The sequence below is a fragment of the Harmonia axyridis genome, chromosome 1, assembly GCF_914767665.1.
Source record: "Harmonia axyridis chromosome 1, icHarAxyr1.1, whole genome shotgun sequence".
NCBI classification, from domain to species: Eukaryota; Metazoa; Arthropoda; class Insecta; order Coleoptera; family Coccinellidae; genus Harmonia; species Harmonia axyridis.
This window is the reverse complement of record NC_059501.1, coordinates 28580478-28605981: the sequence shown is the minus strand read 5'-3', so window position 1 is coordinate 28605981 and position 25504 is coordinate 28580478. Positions and strand designations below refer to the sequence as shown.

The following is a 25504-nucleotide window of genomic DNA, read 5'->3' as shown; positions in this document are numbered from 1 at the left end:
TGATACTTGGATCTGTGACTTTTGCAAGTAATTATGTAACTTCTTTCATTTATCACAATATATTGTAAGAATTCGCAAGCCCTACGCCACTGCCTCTTTCTAGAAGGTACCGGAAGCACCGGGAGCTGGATAGAAAGATCGAGACGCTTCTAGAGAGAAATGCGAGCGGTATATAACCAATCGAAGCCGCAGAGCAGGGCAGTGCGAAAGAATCGGCGGTCAGTGCCGTACACTCAATTAGATATAAGTTGTAGAAATAAATTAATGTAGTAGTGAAAATAAATTAGTGTAATAGTCGAAATAAATCATCTGTAAATAGTTATTTATAGTTGTGTACCTGAAATAAATTAGTGTTAGCCAGAAATACCGATTTAATTAACCGAAAACGTTACAATTGGTGTCAGATGTGGGGTTCGCGTGTGTTTTCGAACCGAGAGTTAATTAAATCGTGAACATTTCTGTGGACATTCTCGTCAAAATATCTGTGGACAGTAGTGTGAACATTTTTGTGACCATATTTTTGAATGCCATTTACGAGAATCGCAGTCAAGGAAAATGGATCAGACAACCTTGGATTTCTTTAAGCAAGCTTTTGAACAACTGACCAAGGAAGTGCAGGACTATACCACAGAAATAAAGGAAAGTTTCAAATCGTGTAGAAATGAAATAAAGGATAATTGTAGAAGAATGATGGATATTACGAAAAGGTTAGAGAATACTAGGAATGAGGTTGAATCCAAGGAACTGGAGGATCATGAAAGGAACCAGATATCAGACACTTCCTGATATTCTGGAGGAAGTGTCAAAAATGATGGATGCTACACCAGATAGAAGAAAAGAACGTTTGCAAATGACGGAAGCCAGAAGACTGAAACTGAAAGAATACAGGGCCTTTCAGGAATTCCTGAAGAATGTTTGCAGCGTGGAGATGTGGTTAAAACAAAAGCTTCAGATAGCGGCAGATGAGAGCTATAGGGAACCTCATAACCTGGAAAGAGAAATCCAGAAGCATTCTACATTTGAGGCAGAGGTTATGGACAGCGATGAAAGAGTGCAAAGCGTAATAAACGACGGACAAGTGTTACTACATTCGAATCACTATGCCAAAGATGGAATAGTCATAAGGCTGGAGGAAATCAAAGAGGATTGGAAGAGACTGATGGAACTCAAGCAGATCAAACGGGAAAAGCTGAACGAGGCATATCAAGCACTGCTCTTCAGGAGGTCCGTCGAAGAGTTTGAGGTTTGGCTAGGTGAAATTGAGATTCAAGTTAGTAACGATTTCGGAAACGATTTGGCTTCAGACAACAACATCCTAAGATGTCAACCCGCTTTGGAAAATGACTACCGACAGCACCTAGAAAACTACGAGAGCATCAACGAGATAGATGAGGAGGTACAGTGGTTGAGCGACAGGAAATCGCTGGCAGCGTCTTTGGACCTGGGTATCAGTCTTACCGTGGTCCAGAGCTTACAGAAAAAGTATCGGACGCTGGAGGTCGAGCTGAACTCGAAGGAACACATCGTGAAAAGTTTGATGGATAGGGCGGTCAACATGATGAGATCCGGTCATGAGTTCTCCAATGATATCAGTGCGAAGGTGAAGGAATTGGAGAATCGATTTGTGATGGTAAAGGATATGACCAGTCTGAAGATGTTGAGGTTGCAAGATTCCCTGGAATCGGAAAAGTTTTACGAGGAGAGTTCAGAAGTTGAGGCCTGGATTTATGACAAGTTGTCGGCTCTGGCAACAAGTGAGGTTGGTAGAGATGAGATTTCCATTCAGATGTTGCAGGGAGAGCTGAGTATAATAACTGCTGAAGTTGAAGCTTACCAGGAAACGATCGATAAATTATCTCAGAGGTGTAGCAATCTTGTGAAAAGAGAGCACTACGATGCAGATAACATCAAGAAAAGAGAGGAAGAAATAGTGCAAGATAACATCAAGAAAAGAGAGGAAGAAATAGTGCAAGATAACATCAAGAAAAGAGAGGAAGAAATAGTGCAAGATAACATCAAGAAAAGAGAGGAAGAAATAGTGCAAGAGTACAAGAAGTTACGTCAGCTAGTGGCTCAGAGGGAAGTATCCCTCTCTGAAGCCTTCCAGTATTTCGGATTCCTCCAAGAGTGCACCAAGCTCCAAGAATGGATCAAGGACCAGATGACCAATTCCAAAATTGAAAAGCATGGAGTTGATGTCGAGCATGCGGAACTTCTAATTCATGCCTTCGACACTTTTTACGCTAGTTTAATGAATAGCGAGGCAAGGCTCCAATCATGTTTAATCAGTGGAAATGCTCTGATAAAAGCTAAATGCAGATATAGCGCCAAGATCCAGGAGAAGATGATTGAGGTCCAGACTCAATGGAAGGACCTCTTGGAGCTGGTAAACGGTCTGAATGAACTCTTGGTCGGAGCAAAACAGGTGCATATGTTCGATAGAAGAGCTGAAGAAATAATCTCTTGGATAAGCGAGAAAGAGGTTGACTTATGCTACGATACCAATAGTCAAGACTCGGAAAGTAACCAAGATTTGCTCAGAAAACCTCAGACTTTCGAAGGCGGGTTGGAAGTGATCGAGGACAAGGCGAACTTTAGAGAGCAAGAGGCCAAGAAACTTGTCGAGGAATTCCCAGAAACCAATGAGCACATTGACAGCAAGAGGGAAGATACGCTGGAAGCTTACAAATATCTTGCTGTGTGCGCAGAGAGGAAGAAATATAACTTGCAGCAATTGGAACCATCCCAGGTTTATATTGACCAAGACATTGCCGAGAAGATCAAAATCCTGAAGCTTGGATTAGGGACTTGGAAGAAGCGAAAGGATATCTGCGATCAGAACCTGGACGTTCATTTATTCAAGAAGGAGGTGTCCGTATTCGTGAATTGGCTGATAACGAGGGACGACGCTCTCAAGGAAGAGAAACTGGAAGATCTGATCGGGAGGTATTGCGACTTTGAGGAGAGGATCAAAGTTCAAGAGAAGACTGTTAGGTGCTATTTCTGTGAACCAGGAAATTGCAGAAACGGAGAATCCTGTAGTTTCAGCCACCGTGCCGGATATGTTCAGGGACTGAACATCCTAGGAAGGGGGCAGTGTAACGAATTCGCAAGCCCTACGCCACTGCCTCTTTCTAGAAGGTACCGGAAGCACCGGGAGCTGGATAGAAAGATCGAGACGCTTCTAGAGAGATGCGAGCGGTATATAACCATTCGAAGCCGCAGAGCAGGGCAGTGCGAAAGAATCGGCGGTCAGTGCCGTACACTCAATTAGATATAAGTTGTAGAAATAAATTAATGTAGTAGTGAAAATAAATTAGTGTAATAGTCGAAATAAATCATCTGTAAATAGTTATTTATAGTTGTGTACCTGAAATAAATTAGTGTTAGCCAGAAATACCGATTTAATTAACCGAAAAACGTTACAATATTATATTTATTTGATTGATCTCAAAGATATTAATGTCCATTTTTGTTATTGTTAAGTTGATTTATGCTTATATTCCATATATGGATACCTATTCCATATTTGGTTACTCATTTGTGATTTTGTTTTTTGTGTTAGATTTTAATTTGATAACTAATATATTTGATTAAAGGCTGTTAATTACTACATATAAATGTATGACCGATTAGTAAAAACATTAAATTGATTTAATTTATATGAAGTTTTTTTTTTATATCCCAAAAACAAAATGGTATTCCATATTTGGTGACTTTCCTCTACTTCAATTGCTTCGATTTTTGCGTGCGAACTGTAATTTAATTTTTCCCAATATTAGCTAAATTCTTTCAACATTCATATTTTTCATTTTTTTTTTCACTAGAAATAAATCATAAATCACGGCCGGCAAAATACCCGATATGCCGCTCCTGGCGGAGGCCCTGAATATCAAGTCAGGCCATGCAGGGCCGCCGCTAGAACCGGCAAACCGGACATTTTGCTGGGGCGCCGAATTGTAGGGGTGCGAAGAAATACTTTTTGACACAAAAATGATTTCTTAGTAGAAAATAATGAATTTCCAAGAGCCAATTTTAATCGAATAGATGCTTTCAACTATAGTTATATAAATAGAAATAACTTTAAGAACTACGTTGTATTTTTACTAGATATATAATTATAGAGCGACGTACTATTGAAAATTAAGGACGTTTTTTGATAAAATTGAGAATGTGTTTTTAAGATGAAAAAGACGATTTCATAAAGGAATTGAAATAATGCCTGAGAGGAATAACAGAGGCTTCTTCAAAGAAAATTCAGGTAAATAAGATAAATCAGGGCGGCAAAATTTTATTTTGCTGGGGCACCAAAATGTCTGGCGGCGGCCCTAAGGCCATGAATCCCTAGTCTTCGTCTAACATTGAAAAATGTTAGAAAATGCATTCCGATGTTTTTTGATATAATAGGTATCTTATTCAATTATAAAATTCATCGATTACGGAGCTTTTTTGATGGATAATCGAATTATGAAGAAAAGGTAGTTGTCTTCCTATCTTTAACATATGGATAATGAGGTGAAGTTACACCACGTTGTGATCGTAAAATACGTATTTCAACCCTAAACAAATTTTCCATTTGAGCCGAAAAGACTTGTCACTGCTCCATACAACATTGCAAATTGAAATCGACAGCAACCCTATTACTCAAAATTACCTCCTAACATCTTGAAAGCTAAACGTAAAGAGCAATAAAGAAGCACTAAACCAGCATTTCCAGTGCCACACCCCTCTGCAAGCCCATCATTTTCGTCACCGCCCATGGGCGGCTCCAGGCGTGGAGCGAATTCCCCTCTTCTATTTCTAGTTATATCTGCTCCCGCTAAAACAGCAGGGGCGCTGTTATCGATTGCATGTGGAGGACCATATCTCTCAGTGAGCTCGCAGCGACGGTGCCTTTTGTTATTTATATATGCGATTTATGTCACTAATGAGACCTCATATATTTATTTGTATTTGAATTTGAGATCCTCGATTCCTGTTTTATGTTGTCCGTATCGGGTTACTATAAACGTCCTAGGTGTTTGGACACGATTTTCACAGCGATACTTTATGATACATTGCTGTTGTCGCGATCATGACATTTTGGATGATCTGTTGATATCTCTTCGTGGCACGTTGCTGAATTTCAATGTTATATAACGTTCCTGACAATGCCAACTACTCACCTCTTCCATCCTATGGAGGGGTAAGTACCCTTTTTTTCACTGATGCTTTTTCTTCCTATCGCTCAATTGAATAGATTTATGATATCTATTTTCTCTTATAGACAAAAAGTTATCGATCAATTAAGTTTCTAACGAAGAAATTAATGCGTAATGTATATCTATATGTAAGATTATCTAACCTAACCTCATCTATATTTGAATGAATCTGACAGATGAATCAAATTACTTTTTCATGTTAAAGAGGAGAGCCTTCCTTCAGTTATTTTATTTACTTTTAGTCCTAGCAATAAGACCAGTCATAACATGTATAGGTGAGTAAATTTCTTCAGTGCCAGCAAAATTTAGATTCGTTGGAGTACAGTTGCATCGATTTCATTGATGGCATATAACTTTAACTATCAATAACCTATGAAAAGCTCAAAGGATAAAACACTTCACATTTTATACCTACAATGTTTTCTTATTTTCTGTTACCTCATCAGTGATATCTAACATCAAATATCTGATTGATTACATAAATATATAACAATATTTAATTTGTTCAAACTTTTATCACTCGGCTGTTATGTGAAACTATATTCAGCCAGTTCTTGCCAAACATATATTTCTTTTATTTCGTTCTTGAATACGAAAACTCATGCAAAAAACACTTTATTATTCCGTTAACTTTCAATGAACAGATTATTCTGTCCACTCCATGTTTGAAAAGTTTTCCAATAGATTTAAAAAAATGCTATTTTACATTTTTTTTAGAAATGATTTATTGAATAAAATATACAAGTATCATACAAAAAAAATTTACATTCACAATCCTCTAAACTGGTATCGAGGATAGTAGATACATAATTCCATTGAAATTAACCAGTGCCTTTGTTAGCAAATCTCTATATTTTTGAAGCTTATCTATTGGGTTATTCAGCCCTTTTTGACTTTTTACTTTTGTCTGATATAAGTTTTGATGTGTTTTTGTTTCATAACTATGAATATCTTTCGTAAAATTATACTCTGTATTGCACTTGTGCACTTTATTTATGATTTTAAAAATTAATTTACATTGTTCTAATTCTAATATTTTCTTCAAATTTGGTATTTGCAAATCAGAGTAAAGTTGTATAGTATTTGTTAATCGAAGATAATTAAACAACACTTTAATAAATTAAATAATAAATAAAATTAAATAATAAATTAATGAAACATTGAATATGTAATCAATTGTATAATAATATAGCAGTTATCAATACTTATTTAATGAGTGGTTGGAGTTTTCTAACATTCTTATTTCTTATACTGGCTAACTCATCTTAAAGAATACCGTGCTATTTTCACATACAAAAATGTCGATGCTCAGTACCTACCTACTCTATATAACTATACAGGTTGTTTCCTAAACATGCGGCAAAAATTCAGGGGGTTGTTCCTTGGACTATTCTAAGAATATTTTGTCCTTTGATGATTTTTGAAAAACCTATTTGTTTCGAAGATATAGGGGAAACAAAATTTCAGATAATAACATTTTATTATGAAAAATTACATGAAAATTCAACTCAACCTACAAAAACTGTTGAAAATGACCACCTCTAGCCAGCATACAAGCATCCAATCTTCTCCTCATTGACTGCCGAACCCTTTCAAAAGCACCAGGATCATTTCTTATTAAGTTACACCCAGCAATGATCCGATTTCGCAAGTCTTCCACATTTTCTACTGGAGTGGTATAAACTAATGATTTTAGATGGCCCCATAGGAAATAATCTAAGGGTTTTTAGTAATTGGAATGTTGTTAAACAAATTTAAAAATAAATTGTACCTACTTAGTAAACACAGTGCGGTACGCATTTTTATTTAAACTATTATTAATTTTAAAAATATGAAAAATGTTGTATCTTCGAAACAAAGAGGTTTTTCAAAAATCATCCAAGGACAAAACATGCTTAAAATAGTCCAAGGAACAACCCCCTGAATTTTTGCCGCATGTTTAGGAAACACCCTGTATACTATAGAAATTAGAAAGTGTACTTGGGAAAATTAATTGAACTGAAATAAAAAAAATTGAGAGCTGCTTATAACATTTTTTCTCTCTAATTCGGTTCAAGTTTCATTAATGTATATCTACCCATTTCAATGTGAAACAAAAAAAGAAAAATTGAATGTATAAAATAATTTGCACATATCCTAATCCTTTAACTTTGACCATAAATAGTTCATGAAAAAAATAATGTACTTGACTATAGAAGAACCCTGAATCAAAAGGTGAGAGTATTTTATGGCAGTAATTGCTCGAGTAATAGTAATGCCATTATATTCCAAAAATATTAATTCGATCCTCTTTGGGTAGAACATCTCAAGTTTTGATCAGTGTTTCTTTCAGATATGTTTCTGGGGTTGGAAAATATTCTGAAAGAAACACTGGTTTTGATCTGAGTTCATAATTCTGAAATAATGTCTCAAATGCAATCATTTTAAAACTTAGGACCAAGTGCAATATATTTGTTAATCATTCATTATAAAATTACATTTCTACTTTCGTATTGGTATTCTGTAGGTACTTCTTTGCAGATCCTGTACCTTGTATCTACTTACGCACATCTGTATACGGTTCTGTTGTAGTAAAAATGTGATGAATTTAAGATTATGATGAATAAATCATATTTCATACTTAGCTTGAAGCTGATTAAAGGACCAGGCAGCAGCCTGATGTAAAAATTGTCACTGGTTATATAATTTTTCGTATTTTGTAGAATATGATCACCTGAACAAGAAAGTTAGTCCAACTCAATGGTAGCTTTCGAGATACAGAGTGTCGGAGTTAGAAAATGGCATTTCCTTAAAGTAACATTTCACGTATAGGAAAAAGCTTGCATGAAACACTTTTGCGCAACAAATATTGCATACCCATAAGTTAATTATTTCAGACTGGTTACAAATAAAATTTATTGTTAGATAGGTACGGTCGATACGGAGTGATGAGTCAAACATTATTTAAAATGAAATTCTTTTAGTTCATAATTCACTCTGTAATTGAAAATCGTCCGTGGAATTTTCCAATTTTTTGTCGTTACTCTTATAGTTCGAGTACAGGGTGGGCAAATTTCGTTGCTTTAGCACTACAACTTTTAAACCAGAGGAGATAGACAAAATCTGATACCCCTTTCTCAATCTCTTTCTCTGAGCAACTAACAAGGGTAGTATTCATTTTTGGCCACCTTCTTTTGTTTTCGAGTTATAAGCGAAAATTGGAAAAATGGCGATATCGAAAAACATTTATATCTCCGCTAATGATGATGATAGAGCTCTGGAATTTAAACATTATACAGGCACTTTTTTACGTAGAATCCAGTGGCGTGCTCGTATTTTCAAAAGGGTTTTCAATTACGAAGCTATGACCCAAAGTTTTATTTTTTCAAATGGGAATACTAGATTTCTGTGACATTTTTTGAAAGCTTATTTTTTCCTGATTTCAAAAATAAATAACATTGTATGGTTCGTATTAAAATAAATAACAGAAAATGGTCAAAAACCTTTTTTTACCTGAGAGTCTCAATATTTCTATGGTTTCAACTGTTGATCAGCACAGAAAAATTGAGCTTTCTATAACAAGAGCAGTGTCCTTCCGTCAATCTGATTATTTCTATGCTTTTTACTAATTTCTACAAAATTCGAATCTAGATTTATTTTATAAAAATAGTTTCGAAAATATAAATGAACTCGGAAAAAATTTCCTAGGTAACTTGACCACAGTTTCAAATATTCATTTATTGAATTCGGTGCGGAATATCGAGAAGTGGTCGACTGTGCATTGTGCAATTCTTGTCATTATGAGGTTAAATATTATTTCTTGTTTGTTCCCTTCGTAATTAAATTGTTGAGTTCAATCATATATGCGTTGTTTCATATGCTATTTGAAACGGATTGGTACTTGTGCTTATTCGTTCAGGAGACCTATGTAAATAATCTTCTGATACATCCATCTTTCGATTGAAACATTCGATCTTGTGGATGTTTTCGTTATTTCCAAACCAATTTTTAGATAAAAAATTTATAAAACATATCTAGATTCGAATTTTATAGAAATTAGTAAAAAGCATAGAAATAATCAGATTGACGGAAGGACACTGCTCTTGTTATAGAAAGCTCAATTTTTCTGTGCTGATCAACAGTTGAAACCATAGAAATATTGAGACTCTCAGGTGAAAAAATGTTTTTGATCATTTTCTATTATTTATTTTGATACAAACCATACGATGTTATATATTTTTGAAATCAGGAAAAAATAAGCTTTCAAAAAATGTCACAGAAATCTAGTGTTCCCATTTGAAAAAATAAAACTTTGGGTCATAGCTTCGTAATTGAAAACCCTTTTGAAAATACGAGCACGCCACTGAATTCTACGTGAAAAAGTGCCTGTATAATGTTTTAATTACAGAGCTCTATCATCAGTATTAGCGGAGATATAAATATTTTTCGATATCGCCATTTCTCCAATTTTCGCTTATAACTCGAAAACAAAAGAAGGTGGCCAAACATGAATACTACCCTTGTTTGTTTCTCAGAAAAAGAGACCGAGGATGGGGTATCAGATTTTGTCTATCTCTTCTGGTGTAAAAGTTGTAGTGCTAAAACATCGAAATTTGCCCACTTTGTACACTTTCATAATGTCAAACAGTATTGGCATTGCTATGACCAGTTTTTGTGATACACAGGGTAATATATTAAGAGAGGCGACTGTTATCACAAAAATTGTCAAATAGTAGTACACAATCATTTCATACCGGCAAAAGACCCGTTGGCGTTTACTTATTGTTATTTTGTCATTGCACAATGAAAGACAATGCACATGTTTTCCCAAATTTGATGCTCACTGAGAGCATCTCAAGAACAACTGTAAGACACGAAGAAAAAATTCAGTCTAGAATTATTACCTTATGGGTGAGCAATATCTGTCGCGCAAAAATGTTTCATTCGGGAGTGAAATTTCAAAGAAATGCTATTTTCCAACTTCGACACCTTGTATTCCGAAAATTAGTAGATAATATGATTGAGTTGAACCCATAAACTTTCTTGTTCAGGAGTTCATATTCTACAAAATACGAAAAATTAAAGAAAATTTCAATTATGTGCATGTCGAAGTGGCATCAGGCTCAAGGTAAATTTTCAAATTTTGAAACTACATTTCGAAAATCTGATGTTTTGTTCTGAAAGGTACTCATCTCTTTTTTAGTTCATATGCACTGTTGAACGGAATGGGAAAATTCTTATCAAGGAAATGTTGCCTCAAAGTTGAAAAATCTTGAGGTACCAACTACGAAAAATGTTTTATGAAATTCATACCTAAAGCTCCAAATTTGAGATGTATCTGATGGAGATCCTTATAGTAAGTTTACAGTACAAGTTAGACTAGGAAATATGCGAAATATAAATATAGACACTTTTTTTTTCAGTCATTTTGTGAAATTCCGTATTTCAAATTTTGAGGGTAGAACAATATAACGGGTGTTTTTTTTCGAGGTATATAACTTAAGTTGGCATTACTGTTCAAGATGGCGATCGATTTAACAGCTATCAAGTGATTTATTCTCAGTTTGGTTTGGCAATTCATCATAAATAGACTCACGCCTGAGCAACGCTTGCAAATAGTGCAATTTTATTTCGAAAATAATGGTTCTGTGCGGAATACGTATCGCGCACTACGTCCATTTTATTTTGTTTAGCGATGAAGCGCACTTCTGGTTGAATGGCTACGTCAACGAACAAAACTGCCGCATTTGGAGTGAAGCTAATCCTCAAGTGTATGTCGAAACACCGTTACATCCAGAAAAACTGACTGTTTGGTGCGCTTTATGGGCTGGTGGAATCATTGGTCCGTACTTCTTCAAAAACGATGATGGCCATAACGTTACAGTCAATGGTGATCGGTATAGAGCCATGATTACTAACTTTTTCATTCCTGAATTGAACAACCATGATGTCCAGGAGCTGTGGTTCCAACAAGACGGCGCAACATGTCACACAGCTCCTGCCACAATCGATTTATTGAAAGACACGTTTGGTGACCGCCTAATTTCACGTTTTGGACCTGTGAATTGGCCTCCAAGATCTTGTGATCTAACACCGCTAGACTACTTTCTGTGGGGCTATGTAAAGTCATTGGTCTATGCGGATAAGCCACAAACCCTTGACTATTTGGAAGACAACATTCGCCGTGTTATTGCAGATATACGGCCACAAATGTTGGAAAAAGTCATCGAAAATTGGACGTCCAGATTGGACTACATCCGAGCCAGCCGTGGCGGTCATATGCCAAAAATCATATTGAAAATGTAATGCCACAAGATTATCTTGCGGATAAATAAAATTCATGTTAATCAAATAATCCATCGTTGTTTTATTGCAATTTAAAGTTCTATAGCTCTAAAAAAAACACCCTTTACAAAGAAAATGATACCGTTGCTATTGAGAGAGAGCCTCGAGAGTATGCCGAATGAAAGTATAGTTCTTTGGCGCTCAGGTCCCAGTTACGAGGCACATTTTTGCGTGTTTTATAGTCAGCCAAAGTTGAAAGAAAACTAAATAATGTAAGTTTTTGTTATGTATTCCAGAGCATTGTATAAAGTGGGCGCAAGAGTAGGTATATGATTAAGCTTTTGCAGCAAATTTTTGTTATTATTTTCAATAATCAACCTATGGAATCATAAGCGAAAACCAATTTTCAAACACACCTGAAATATTCAGTTTATACTTTTTGGAATGTAAGGAACCCAAAATTGCATCTCTGTCTTGAGGGTGGGACTATCAAAACGACCACATCCATTGAAATCGGATGATAATTGTAGGAGTTAGTTATTGCAAGTATTTACGGTCACACAGACACAAAACCAAATTTTCCAAACGAAAATTTTAAAATTGAGGATGAATTTTTTTTAATTCTTAGGAGAGAAAGCCACCACGTTACATTCTCCGTGATCTGTAAATATTTACCCAGACGAGGTGTGATGTTGCTAGAACGATTGAATGATCAGTAAAAGTTAGGAATATTACAATCATTCCAACTTTCGTCGAAAGAAAATACCTTTCGAGTGTTTTTATCAATTTCCCCAAAATTTCAGTTTGGCTTTTTTCGTAATGATTTTTCGTAGGATTTTTTTAAGAATATTTTTAAAATACATCATTGCTTTGGATATCATATCATCGATTTTTTGCGAAAAACGGAAAGTTACCAAAATTATTTTTTTTTCACAAATTAAAAATCGATGATTCGTAAGAAATATATATCTTCTTTCGTTTTGAACTGAGCAGCCACGTGGTGGTGTTCCCTCTTAATGTGATCTCTGTATCATTTAGAACAGTGTTTCCTAACCTTTTCAATATAATAACCCCTGTGGCCTATTAGGAAAACTGGTTTTACCCCGACCTGAATATTGCATCAATATCTACAAAGAATATAAACGAATACGAATATCTTTATTATAATCACAACGTGAACGTTTGTCTTCGAATTGCATCGTATTTTATGTACAGGGTGTTCCTAAATCCTGAATTTTAGGTTGTCATTTTTTAGTCGGGTTTACCTATGTTTCGATTAGGTATTACTATAAGGTTCTTCGTTACACCCACATAATTGCTGATTTATCTCTGTGGGGGTAATTACCCCAAGGTTCGATAGTCAGGATTTAGAACCCCAAAGTTTCGATAATGTCTATTCATTTCTTCGCAGAATCATTTTTGTTTTGAATCTTTATATTATGTGTAGGAATAACTTTGCTTCCGCCATGTATAGCGGTAAGTGGAACTTGGTAGTCGAAATAGATAGATCCTAGATGTCATACAATAAGCTTAGGGTATTTGTGAACATAACGCCATCAAAATATTAGTCGATTTGTGTCTACATCATGAAGTTATTCAATTAAACATGTCAGCTTACGAGCCAAATTCTCATAATTTGCAGGAGGTTTTAATTTTCTGCTTTAATATGAATAATCCTGCGGATGAGGCTCATCGAATGTTCTCCAATTCCTATGGTGAGGACGCTTTCAGTGAAATAACGTACCTAGAGTGGTTTCAAAACCAGCATGGCAGTGGAAGAGAGAAGGTTTTCGAAGATGCGAAATTGGAGGCATTACTTGATCAAGACTCGTGTCAAACGAAACATCTGAAACTCGTGGGAATGATTAAGAAATAAGGAAATTGGATGCCATAGGAGTTGAAGCCGAGAGATGCTGAACGGCGTTTGTTTGCTCGTGAACAAGGCCAAGACGGAAGGGATTTCTGCATCACATTGTGACTGGAGACGAAAAATGGGTTCATTACAATAATACCAAGCGAAGAAAATCATGGGGATATCCCGGCCATACTTCCACGTCGACGGACAAACCGAATTCTGATGGTTCCAAGGTCATGTTCAGTATTTGGTGGAACCAGCTCAGCTTGTGTGTATTATGAGTTGTTAAAACCGACTGAAACAATCACAGGTGGTCGTTATCGAAACATTGAAATGGGAAGCACTACCCCACCAGCCGTATTCTCTAGACTTTGCTCTCTCGGACTATCACTTGTTTTATGAAGAAGTAAAAAATTGGATCGATTCGTGGATCGCTTCAAAAAATGCGACCATTTTTTTCAACGCAGGATTCGTACGCTGTTAGAAAGATGTCAGGAAGTAGTGGCCAGCGATGGGCAATACAAAATCATAAATGTATAACCCGTTTTTTACAATTAAGCCTCGAATTTCGAAAAAACAAGGCCGAAGCAAAGTTGTACGCCTATGTAACAAAAAGTTTTTCAAAAGAAAAATGTTGACATCACGAAAGTAATCGATATCTATATCAGTAACATTTCTATTTCACTGATTCCTATATTGATGGGAAATTTTCACGACTTGTGGGGTAAAGTCTTGATCATCATGAAACAATAGGAAATTTTTCCTAGATCGTCCAACATGCATTTCTCTCAGTTGTGAAGATAAATAGTTATTTTTAACACTGAACTCAATTATTTTCCAAGAAAGGCAATTAAAATAGCCCATTAAAGCTCTGCTTGTCCAGATATTCTGTGAAGTGACCTGGTTCCAAGACCTTGAAATAAGCACTGATAAAGAACTTGAGGTGCTGGGTGCTGGTATCAGCGAATTTTATCTCGTGCATAAATTCTGGTTTGTATGCAAATTTCTGCATGTCTTGAAACATTTATCCTGCTCCGTCTACCTACATCCGCGTTTTGCTAACTTCTGCAGCGCCACCAGAGTGTCGATGTTGCATTTTTTAATTTCTCACGTTTTGGGACCTTGGATAGTTGCACGTTCATTTACAGGGTTTGTATAAATGTCATTCACGAAATGGAAACTTCCTTTATGATTGATTTACATAGTGAAATATATTTCATGGATTCTAATAAACTATATAGATATTTAAAACAAGTTTTGTAATAGCTTTTTATGCCATCAGTTGAAAGGGTATGCGTGGAAATTATTCTGCCAGCCTTGCACAAAACATGAAATGCGAAGCATTTTGAAAAGGATTAATTTTAGACACAACATGTCTCAACAAAAAATTAAAACTATTCACAAGGGTATCTGGCAAAATCGGGGCATGCCATTTGAATAAATAGACTTATTGACATTTTTTTGGAAATCTTAGTGTCTTTCGGTTTCGGACCACCTGTAGAGTGATATGTAAATGTGAAGAAGAGTTGAAAACTTTGAAAGAATTCAATGAAAAATGAATCGTACAAATCGAACAATTATTTTGAATGGTTTCCAAGATAACAGTTAAAACCATCATATCCATGAAATTTGTCGATGAAAGTGGCCTACGTCAAAAGAGGAACAGTGGGGTATTTCGAAATTGGGTATTCTCATTAAAAAAAACAGGGTGGTATCGTGTTCCACCACTCTCGTACCATCCTGTAGCGTGAAAAAATATGTCGATTCTGTCAAAATTTGAATCATTTCCCTAGCCTAAAAGTTCCAAAAGTTATCAACAGATCGAGCACTATTGAGTCACCCTGTATATAACAAACAGGATAGTCCAGATTTTAGTGCAATAACGTTGGCATCATATAGAACAACTCTTTTCATGAAAAAAAAATTCATATGAACATATATCCTAACAAGCTTCGTTTTCGAGATACATGGTGATGAAATTTGAAAAAAAAATCAGTTTTTTACTTATAGCTCTAGTATTATTAGGTACTACATTTGTTGTTTTAATTTTTGGGTATGGAAGTCTTGATAATGTAATGTTCCGAGTTAGGTAAGTGTTTTCTGCTAAAATTATCCAGTGACGTAGATATAGGGGGGATAGATTCTTTTCTTATTGTTCCTTTTCTGAAATCAACAGAGCCTCATCGAAAAAAAGGTCTTTTGAATTATTTTCATAGAATGTATCATTTTCGAGGTAATCGAATAGAAAGCAAATATTATCCACAAAAATCAAATTTTCCCATTAGTGATCAAAATCTCAGAGATTCCTCTGGAACAGTGCCGCTTCTTTCCTACAAAACTATTTTCTACTGGTCCTCTGGTAGTTCAGAAAAATGTACAAAGAATCTCTGGTCCAGTACTACACTTTATGGTAGTTTTGTCGTAGCTGCTACCGATTTCGAGAAAAAAATTCAAACAATTCTCTGTAATCCTCAGGAAAATCGAAATCATCATAAAAATCCAGTTATTGAGCTGTGATGAATTAATTAATCATAAGTTTTGGTACTTATTTACTTATCTCTAGCGAAGATTAATGAAGATTAGATACATTGGTATATATAATCATCACATAAAAGAAAGACTACAAAAAAATTCTCGAATCTTCTTGAATAATTCTAAGAAAAAAAATCCTCTAAATATGGGCCTTCCTTGTAATTTTATTTTTTTGTGATAGGTAATTGCTTATACCAGATTATCGAATCTTCTTTTGCATTCAAAATTAGCATTAGAAAACTGTATCTCAAAAAAAAAAACGTTTGCGGGCCCATATTTATAGGACTCTTTTTTCTTCAAATTATCCAAAGAGTCTCTCATTTTTCTTAGTACCTCCAATTTAGGAACATCCTGTATAATCATATCATCACATCCGGAATAAAGAACGTTCGAACAAGGAGCAGACAACCTTGATGAAAACACCTTTTCAAAAATTTTCAGATCGGAATAAAACATTGCAGTTAGAGGTGAAATAACAGTCACTATAGAACCAGAGAAAATTCAAGAAGAATATCCCAACATTTCCGTGAAAACAAAATCGATGAAAATGAGATTCTGAGTTCTGATGAAAAATAACAATTTCAAGCTCCGTGCAAAATTTCGAGCTACACATCATCAGAACCAAACATAATACAAGAAGAATATTTGGACGAGTTATACTCAATTTTTCCCTGATACGTCAGTGCGTAACTCATTTTTTCATCATACATACGTAATAACCCTTTGGTGATCCATCTCGAAGGACCAATTCATCAAACAAATGGAATCCCGTTGTTCGTGTGTGAGATATGGGTGCTCACCAAACAGCTGATGGCTCGGTTGAAAGGTCAAATATTAAGCGTTAGCAGGCTTCCTCTCCTCCCGTTTGCGCTCGTTGGGATAAATCACCCGGACGTAATTTCCAAATCAGATAAAAAGTCATCCCCCCGAACAGGGAGGGTGTTCATTATTATGGCGATAGAGATGCGAGCGCACATAACAAGTCCCCAGACGGCCAATCTAGCCCGTTATAAATTACTTCTCCCGAATTTGTCGACAGCTGTTGGGAATGAATCAGTTCACCTCTTGGATTTTTACTGTTCGAAAAAAACGCGTGAAATATATGACCGCGGAACTGCTTCACTGATTCGGCTTAATGGTGTTTGTTTTTTTTTTGGCTTTTTCTGGTTTGGTGTAACTTTTCGTGACAGATTGGCCACGATGGTGAGGGGCGCTGTTTATAAGGATTTAGTTTATTATTTCCAATAATAAACCTATTGAATCGTTTTAGGTAAAGAAAAAACAAATAAAGAAAGCTCTGACGTGAAATCAGGAGCTTTTGAGGGCTTCTTATTCATGCGCCAATCGTGCCCTTGGATATCGTAGAATATACAATAGATGGTGTCCTGGACTTTAACGGAGAACGGAAAGTAAGATTTTATTGAAAATTTGGTTTCTGGGTAGGAATCACTGCTGTATAGATCTTAAATATTTTCAGCGGTGCGGTGTTGCCACTCATATCAAAAAGTACTATCAACTTCGATATTTCAAATAGTACACCCTGTATATTATTGCCTTTTTCAGTTCGTCGTAGCCTTTTCATTATTGATGTATTAATTTTCGTGTCACTAAAACAGCCCAATTGAAAAGTCCCCGGTCTAATTCAGTAAAACTAATTTTTTTGGCAAAATTCGATTTTATTATTCAAAATAGTTGCCTTCGAGGGCGATAAAAGTGATCTTCCAACTTTTGGATAGGTACCATTTTTGTAGTAAGATTTGTCTTTCGCTTCAAAATAGTCCTCAGTTTCGGCAATTACTTCTTCATTGGCGCTGAATTTCTTTCCAGTGAGCATTCTTTTGATGTCTGAAAACAGAAAAAAGTCGCTGGGGGCCAGATCTGGCGAATACGGTGGATGCAGAAGCAATTCGAAGCCCAATTCATGCAATTTTGCCATTGTTTTCATTGATTTGTGACACGGCGCATTGTCTTGATGAAACAGTAGCTTTTTTTCGTCAAATGCGGCCGTTTTTGAACGATTTAATCTTATAAACGATCCAATAACGCAATATAATAATCGCATTTGATGGTTTGGCCCTTTTGGAGGTAATCAATAAATATTACACCTTGCGCATCCCAGAATACCGATGCCATAACTTTGCCAGCTGACTGTTGGGTTTTTCCTCGCTTTGGATTCGGTTCATTTTATGCAGTCCACTCAGCTGACTGTCGATTGGACTCCGGAGTGAAATGATGGATGATGTACACGTTCAGATGATATCCTCACAATGTCTGCTATCTCGATCAATTTCACTTTACAGTCATTCAAAATTATTTTGTGAACTTTTTTGATTTTTTCTTCGGTGACAGCCTCTTTTGGTCTTTGGACGTCTTCGGTGCTCATTTCACCACGTTTAAACTTAGCATACCAATCAATGATGGTTGATTTTCCTGGTGCAGACCCCGGAAGCTCTTCTTCAAGCCAAGATTTCGCTTTAACTGTATTTTTTCCCTTCAAAAAGCAATATTTTATCAGCACACGAAATTCTTTTTTTCCATCTTTTTTCAAATAAAAAGTAGCTACATTCACAATGCAATATCCCACAACATAATGGTCTGACTGCTGTCAAATTTTGACATGTATTGTTTGAAGGTTGGTACCAACTAAAATCATATGGATTTGATAATATGACTAAAACATCAAAAGATGCGCATCTTGAATCTTGAAGTAAAAGTTGACGTGTCGGCGGATTGTCTCGAAAAGCTTCTCCTAGATAATTAATTTATTCATTACTTTATGTACACACTGTATATCTACCTAAATAGAGTCCGTGGCTTCAAAGGATACAATAGGCGCAAGTCAGTTCTCATTTTTTCACACTTTATTGTCTATTGAGACTGTAAGTGGTTACGATCAACATCTTAAAGTCCGCATTATGGCTACTTCGAAATTCAAATTCATCGGGGCGTGCAACGACCCAAATCCATTTTTTCCGTGATTTCTTGGGCGTCTTCAACCGGGGTGTCCCACAAATTTCGGACCCACTGATTTCCGATAAGTTCGAGATAATCAGGTTTGGCGAATCAAATAAAACCCCGAAACAAAATCAACGGCCAGTAATGCAATCAGGAGTCGGTTCAGTGAACTTTCATAAAATATCTTGTTAAAATGCCCGGCTGCTGGCGCACACGGGCATGAATTTCCGAAAACTGGAATACCCGATGTCTCGTGTTACAAAAGGACGCAAAAGGAACAATCGGGAGGTCACCATTTTTTTTTTGTCGACGGTTCCAGGGATGGGCCTTTCCATATTCGAAGAATGATGCTCTTAAAATAGATTTTATTTACATATTTTCATTTGATATTTTTAATAATGAAATATCAGAAACGCCCAAAAATTTTTTTTTATTTTATTGTTTCGACCTTCTAAAACTTTTATGTTTCACGTAGAATTCAATATTTGAAAAAAAGATGCCAAGAAGTTTTGCATTATGCTTTCTCGTAAAATACTCCACGGTACCTATGTTATTTCCGGTTTCAATAGTCTTACAAAAACAAAACCGAAAATAACGTACCTATAACGACAAAAATTCTGATTTATGCATACGTAACAAAAAATGTTTATTCAAAAAAGCTGTAACTCCTATATTAAATTTTAATAAACCCATGCCAATTTTGATATAAAACCGACAAGATAGAACTTTGAATCTTGAGTTCTCGATTCACAGGGAACAGCTGTTTTGGTGTCGAGTCTTTTTGAGCTGATTCTATATCAATCTGATGTCCTGAATTCAAATAACGTATTCATTTTCACCTAGGAACTCAAATTTTCAAGATATAAGATTTTAGAGAAATATAATTTACATTAAATTACTCAAATCCGTAAGTGTAGTTAACAAAAGTAGATACGAAATATTTACAATATTATGTCGTACTTACAAACAAAACAATGAAGAAATCAACTTGTCATTCAACACTTCAAAAGCTTCTTTTCCGCGACATTCTCGAAATTTTTTTTGAACAGTCCCTTTTTAAACTCCAACAGTAATCTGCCATCATATACAAGGCGTGTATTTAAAGTAAGGTCTCCAAGTCCATTGTATCGCCTCAAGTAGCCCTAGATGAAATCCGGCAATACTGTTGCATACGTTAGGCCCCCTCCACCAATCGACACCTGGTGGAGCTCATTAGGACGCTCAGTCTTGACGTAGCAAACATTTGCAATGGAAGTGCCGGTTGTCGCTCCCGCCAGGTGCGAGTTACGTTCAGTCATTAAGTTTTTGCACTAAAAAAAAACTCCACCTAAAGAAATTCATCGTCAATTGGAAAAAGTCTATGGTGAGAAATGTATGGACGTGAAAAACGTTCGAAAATGGTGTAGAGAATTTTCTGCTGGCCGACTAAACGTTCACGATGAAGAGCGCAGCGGTAGTCCGTCACACTCGGACGAAACAGTGCGGAAAGTTGAGGCGCTTGTGCTGAAAGATCGCAGGTTGACTCTCTATGAGTTGGCCGAAAAACTCCAAAATGTGGGCAGTAGAGACTCTATTCAGTCAATTTTGTAATGAAATTTGCGAACGATGAAGCGGTCATTTCGTTCTTGCGCGAGGCGGCGGAATCTTGGTTCGAGGAGGGGATACAAAAGTTTGTCGTACGGATGAGGAAGCTCATTGAAGTGAATGGCGATTACGTAGAAAAATAGCTTAGATTTCAAGCTTTACAGCAATGTACAAAACTTAGTAAATAAATGTTATTTAATGTGAAAAAAATAAATGGAGACCTTTCTTTAAATACACGCCTCGTACATGTCCCATCTTCTTTGGTAGCGGTCCTCCATAACTTTAATATCTTGGTGAAATCTTTCACCTTGTTCATCACTTATGTCTCCTAAATTTTCTGGAAAACAGTCTAAATGGTTGTGTTTATAGTGTATTTCAATACTCATATTGCACCCTAAGGATTTGAAACTATTGAGCATCTTGTTAACCATTTCAACAAAGTTGTGAGCTTTAAGTTTGCCTAGACAATTTTCTACAACTGCAACAAATGATGTCCAAACTTCTCGTTCAACTTGATTCATTGAATTTATGAAGGCAGTATCCTTAATTAATTGTCTTATTTGTGGGCCCTCAAATATCCCTGCTTTGAGTTTTTCTGAGCTCAATTGATGCATTTCTACCCCTATATATACAAAACATAACCCATTTTTATCAAGAGCCTTTACAAATTGCTTCATTTATATATAACGGAGGAAGTATGATTTTTTTTTTACCGAGTTAGGGTATTGAAAGGTTCAGTTAATGTACCTGATAGGCAATAGTTCCACTATTTATAGATTTACCTATAATTTACTCAATTACAGACTGACAATGAAACCATTGTACCTACATTAATGAATATATAATAATTTTAGAACTCTCATGAATGAATATACTGAATGAAACCCACATTGGTTGATGTATCTAATAAAATAGAGCTGATAGAGAAAAACGGATTGCATGTACAGATTAAGCGTCCCAAATATAGTTGAAATCAGCTCTAAAATCCCAGGCATAAAAAAAAATTTTTGTCTAGAAAATTTTCTACAACTGCAACAAATGATGTCCAAGCTTCTCGTTCAACTTGATTCATTGAATTTATGATGACTGAGTTATATTTTTCACCTACAAGTAAACTGAAATCTTTCGATACGGCCTGCAATTTTTTAAAAACAATCCTGTAAAATACCAGCGAAAATTTTCCCATTTGCACGTAGATTTAGAAATTGATGTTTTAGAGATCTGAAACCTATATCCTCATGGGACATTTTAACCCCGTATCCTCCTTCAGTATTGCCCGCCACTCACGAAGCGTTTCTTCAAGCGTTTGGTAGCAAGCGTCGAAGAGATTCCAGTCAGACAGCTCGGGACACGGCCGTACGACTGTAAATCAGAGTATGAACTTGACTGCCCGACTGGAATCTCTTCGACGCTTGCTACCAAACGCCCGAAGAAACGCTTCGTGAGTGGCGGGCATATGAGGTTTTTTATCTCTGTGATTTTTCGAACTGAGCCGTTGTCCCTTACGTCACCAGTCGCCCTGTAGATTATCAGTATTTTTCAGAGCAATATTTGGTGAGAATTAGTGCTTATTTTTAAGTAAATTTAGTTCCTGAGTTTAAAATTGAATTTACAATGAAATGATAACGCGGCTAGAAGGTTCTCGAAAAATAATCAATCCTCCCCTGTACAATCGTCAGCTTTGTCAGCGGCAAAAAAACGAAACCTGTCCGACTATCGCTGAAAACAGGGCATTTAAACTATTAATGAATGTAGAGGGCTGAATGGATCGGTAGGATGTGCAATCGACAGGTCTATTGTGGTCTCCGGTGGTGTACAATGGATCGAAAAATAAGAGCATCCTGAAAAATGGATCGTGTTACTCGACTAGGGCCGACAGACGTCCTGCTTGCGTAGCATCTCTCGCAATTTCGATCGGAGATGCGATAACGTTTCGTCACCTTGCTACTTTTTCATCAGGTCTTGCTGGTGGGTGATGGAAAAGTGAATGGTTTTTGTCGAAAATGTAAGGTAAACAATTTCTTGTTCTTCACCGGAAATGGTTCGATTTTTAATCAAATAGGTCAGTCTTGAAATGAGGAACTTTTAGGTATTTTGTAGATATGGCCGTTCGAAATTTTATTTTCCTATTTATTTCAAAACTACATTGATCGATTTGAAAAACTGATATTACCGTAAACTGGGACTTTGTCATATTTAGGGGCTACTTTATCAACGTCCATTGTATAAACAGTAACACAGCCAAATTCTAGAATTTGGTTCTATTTCTGGTTATGATTATTCTTATAGAGTGTGAGTCTTTGACTCGTACATATTTTTAACAGTAGATTCCTTAGGTCCAAATAACCATTTTTTCTGTTACTCACCCTTTTTTTTTAGATTCAGCCTAGAAGAAAAGATAGAGCCATTTTAAATTTTCATAATGAGCTATGCCCCCCCAGAAAACCTACATACTAAACTTCTAATTCTATGACTTTATAATAATCTGTGTTCAGAGATGTTTACACTATCAAGTTTTAAGGTTATGTTATATATGAGCTTGTTTTATTAAATGAACATCATAAAATATTTGAAGAAAGCCAACAAAAAATTAGATTTTGGATAGATAATTTCAAGAAATTTAAGAAGATTTAGTACTACTTGCAAAAAAATTGTGTATTTTTCAATCAATAGGTGCTTTGGGAAACGAACAACCATATTAGAATATGGTAACCTGAATTGACAACTCCTTCTCCGATTTCTGACCGAGAAGTTATATAAAGAAATCATTTCATTCACCATAAAATAAACCTGAGAGGGAGTTTTGCTGAAATTATTTGACACATAAAGAATTCTACCAAACCTGAAATACGCTTTTATAAGATGGATGACTCTAAGAAAAAACTACTGTTTCAAATTTAATCAATTCGTCCTGGTGAGATTATTACTTGTTGAATGCAAATATTCATTTCAACACTTACAGAGAATCCCGACACACTTCTCGCCGATAATTTAAATTCTAAATCTTGAATCAAACTAGGAATGGCTGAAATCTAAAGCAAGGTATGTATTTTTCTTGATGTCTCGATAATAATTGAAAATCATCTCTCTTTCTTTCTCTAGATACGCGCATCCGCATCCCGACTAATCGCATACGATGAATTGACAAATTACCGCGTCTTTGAAAATTTCAGTAGAGTAACATGAACTGAAGCGTGCAAAATCGTTGCAAATTTCAAGAAATTCAAGATAATTGAGTACTTCTTCCAAAAAAATTGTTTGGAACTTACTGTGTTATCTACAGTTTAGATAATAATTGCTATTATTACCATAGGTTTTCTATCTTTTTGATTTTGGTTGATATTTCTTGGATTTTACTTGTGATTTGCTTTTATAAGTATTCTTTACTCGTTAGCTTTTCTTTTTCATCTTGTAAGGTGGTTTTATTTTCTGATTTTGTGGATAGCTGAACAATTTTTCCTTGCTTAAACAAATTTAATAATTGGTTATAGAAAAAGTAAAATATTCTACCCACAATAATAGCTATAATTGCCATAGGTTTTCTTTCTTTTTATTTTGGTTGATATTTTTTGGATTGTTCTCTTTATTGGTTCTCTTGATCTTGTTAGGTGGTTTTATTTTCCGATTTAGTGGATAGCTGAACATTTTTTTTTGCTTGATTAAAATAATTTTAAGACGGAAGACTGATTATTAGTCTTCCGCTTACACAGCTCGTTTTCCTCGGGAATAACAGCATTATTGCCTCGTGGTTAACTACAATGAGATAATTCCCATTTCTTTTTTTTTTTTGTTCCCCATTTCTATCCTCTTGTTCATGGAAAACGATCGAATACCGGAGGTGGTACACAACACCTAAAATGTCGTGACGATGCTTACTGAAATTGTTAAATACAACCAATTTGTTATCGGCCATCATTCGCCCGTAAATCAGTGACAGCGTAAGCGCACTGATCGTGTGTGGCTCGGTCATTCAATCCTTTTCAAAACTCATAAATTCATTTGATTATCACTTTTATCTTCATCGAATTAAATATGAACACGGCACTCCTGATATCATCGCGCGCCCCAAAACATTAACGATCTTTATAACAACTTGTCACACTTGTTTTAAAACGCGTTTCAATTCTTTTCAATCTAGCACTATCGAATTTGTCCGATCTCTGGCTTTTCATTCTAATCTGACCAATTAGTAACATAATTGAAATTTAGATACAAAGTGACATATGTGACGTGTAGGTTAAACATTAGGATATTAATTTGTTGCTCATGTTCTTGATAATCGGATGAGAGGAATCGTATATATTGGGATAAATGTGAATCATAGAAAATCAAAGAGAATTTCTATTGAAACAAAATATTTGTACAACCATTTGATTTTTTAGTAAAAAAGGTGAAAATTCCACAATTCGCCAACGATGCTAGAAAACGTTTTATGGCGTCATGGTACTGCTAAAAAAAATGAAGCACACCTATACATGGTGTCCCGAAAGTAAACCGCCACATGTCCACCATGAATTCAGAAAGAAAAAATAACCGAATTTGTGTTAAAAAACTATTGACTACAACGGCTTCGTTTTAGATTTATAGGGTGTTGAAGTTCATTTGAAAATCCAAAAAGAAATACCAAATAATTTCTAATAAGTTTCAATATATCGTCCATTACTTCTCATGCAGTCATGCACGCTTCTGAGCGTCTAATAATCGAGTTAACCACGTTGAATTGAATTTTACCTTATGGTAAGCAATGCCATATCGATACCATATATCAGCTATATCCAGTTATTTCATGTACCCTAAAAGATAAAACTCAGATACGACAGATCTGGTGCGTAAGGTGGCCATGGAATAGATCCACTTCGCTCAATCCTTCTTCCTGGATAATCCGCATTGAACCAATTGCTGACGTTTCATACACAGTGTGCATTTAGGATGATAGTCAATTATTTTTGAGCCATAAGTTTCTATTTCAATTATAATTTTTTATAATTGGTTTTCCAACTTGTAGAAAAACATAGCTGCTCATTATAAAAAAAGTATCGATTTTAATTTGAACTCAAAGCCGTCGCTAGCCAAACTGCGCCCTAGGCAGAGACCCAATTTGTCGCCCTAACAG

General features: G+C 35.6%; 2 protein-coding genes across 2 annotated transcripts in view; both read left to right on the top strand.

The window, feature by feature from the left end:
• The first annotated feature begins 808 nt into the window (after window positions 1-808).
• LOC123683029 (spectrin alpha chain, non-erythrocytic 1-like) lies at window positions 809-3274 on the top strand. The gene is made up of 2 exons (XM_045621942.1): window positions 809-2994; window positions 3139-3274. The coding sequence occupies exons 1-2, from the start codon at window positions 809-811 to the stop codon at window positions 3272-3274; spliced, it is 2322 nt and encodes a 773-aa protein (XP_045477898.1).
• Window positions 3275-4885: 1611 nt separating this feature from the next.
• Window positions 4886-25504, top strand: part of LOC123680646 (eyes absent homolog 2) — a 177185-nt gene continuing 156566 nt past the window's right edge. The window contains exon 1 of the mRNA XM_045618663.1: window positions 4886-5185. Within this exon, the coding sequence (XP_045474619.1) occupies window positions 5129-5185 (57 nt within the window). The 5' untranslated portion in view covers window positions 4886-5128. The remainder of the gene's footprint in view (window positions 5186-25504) is intronic.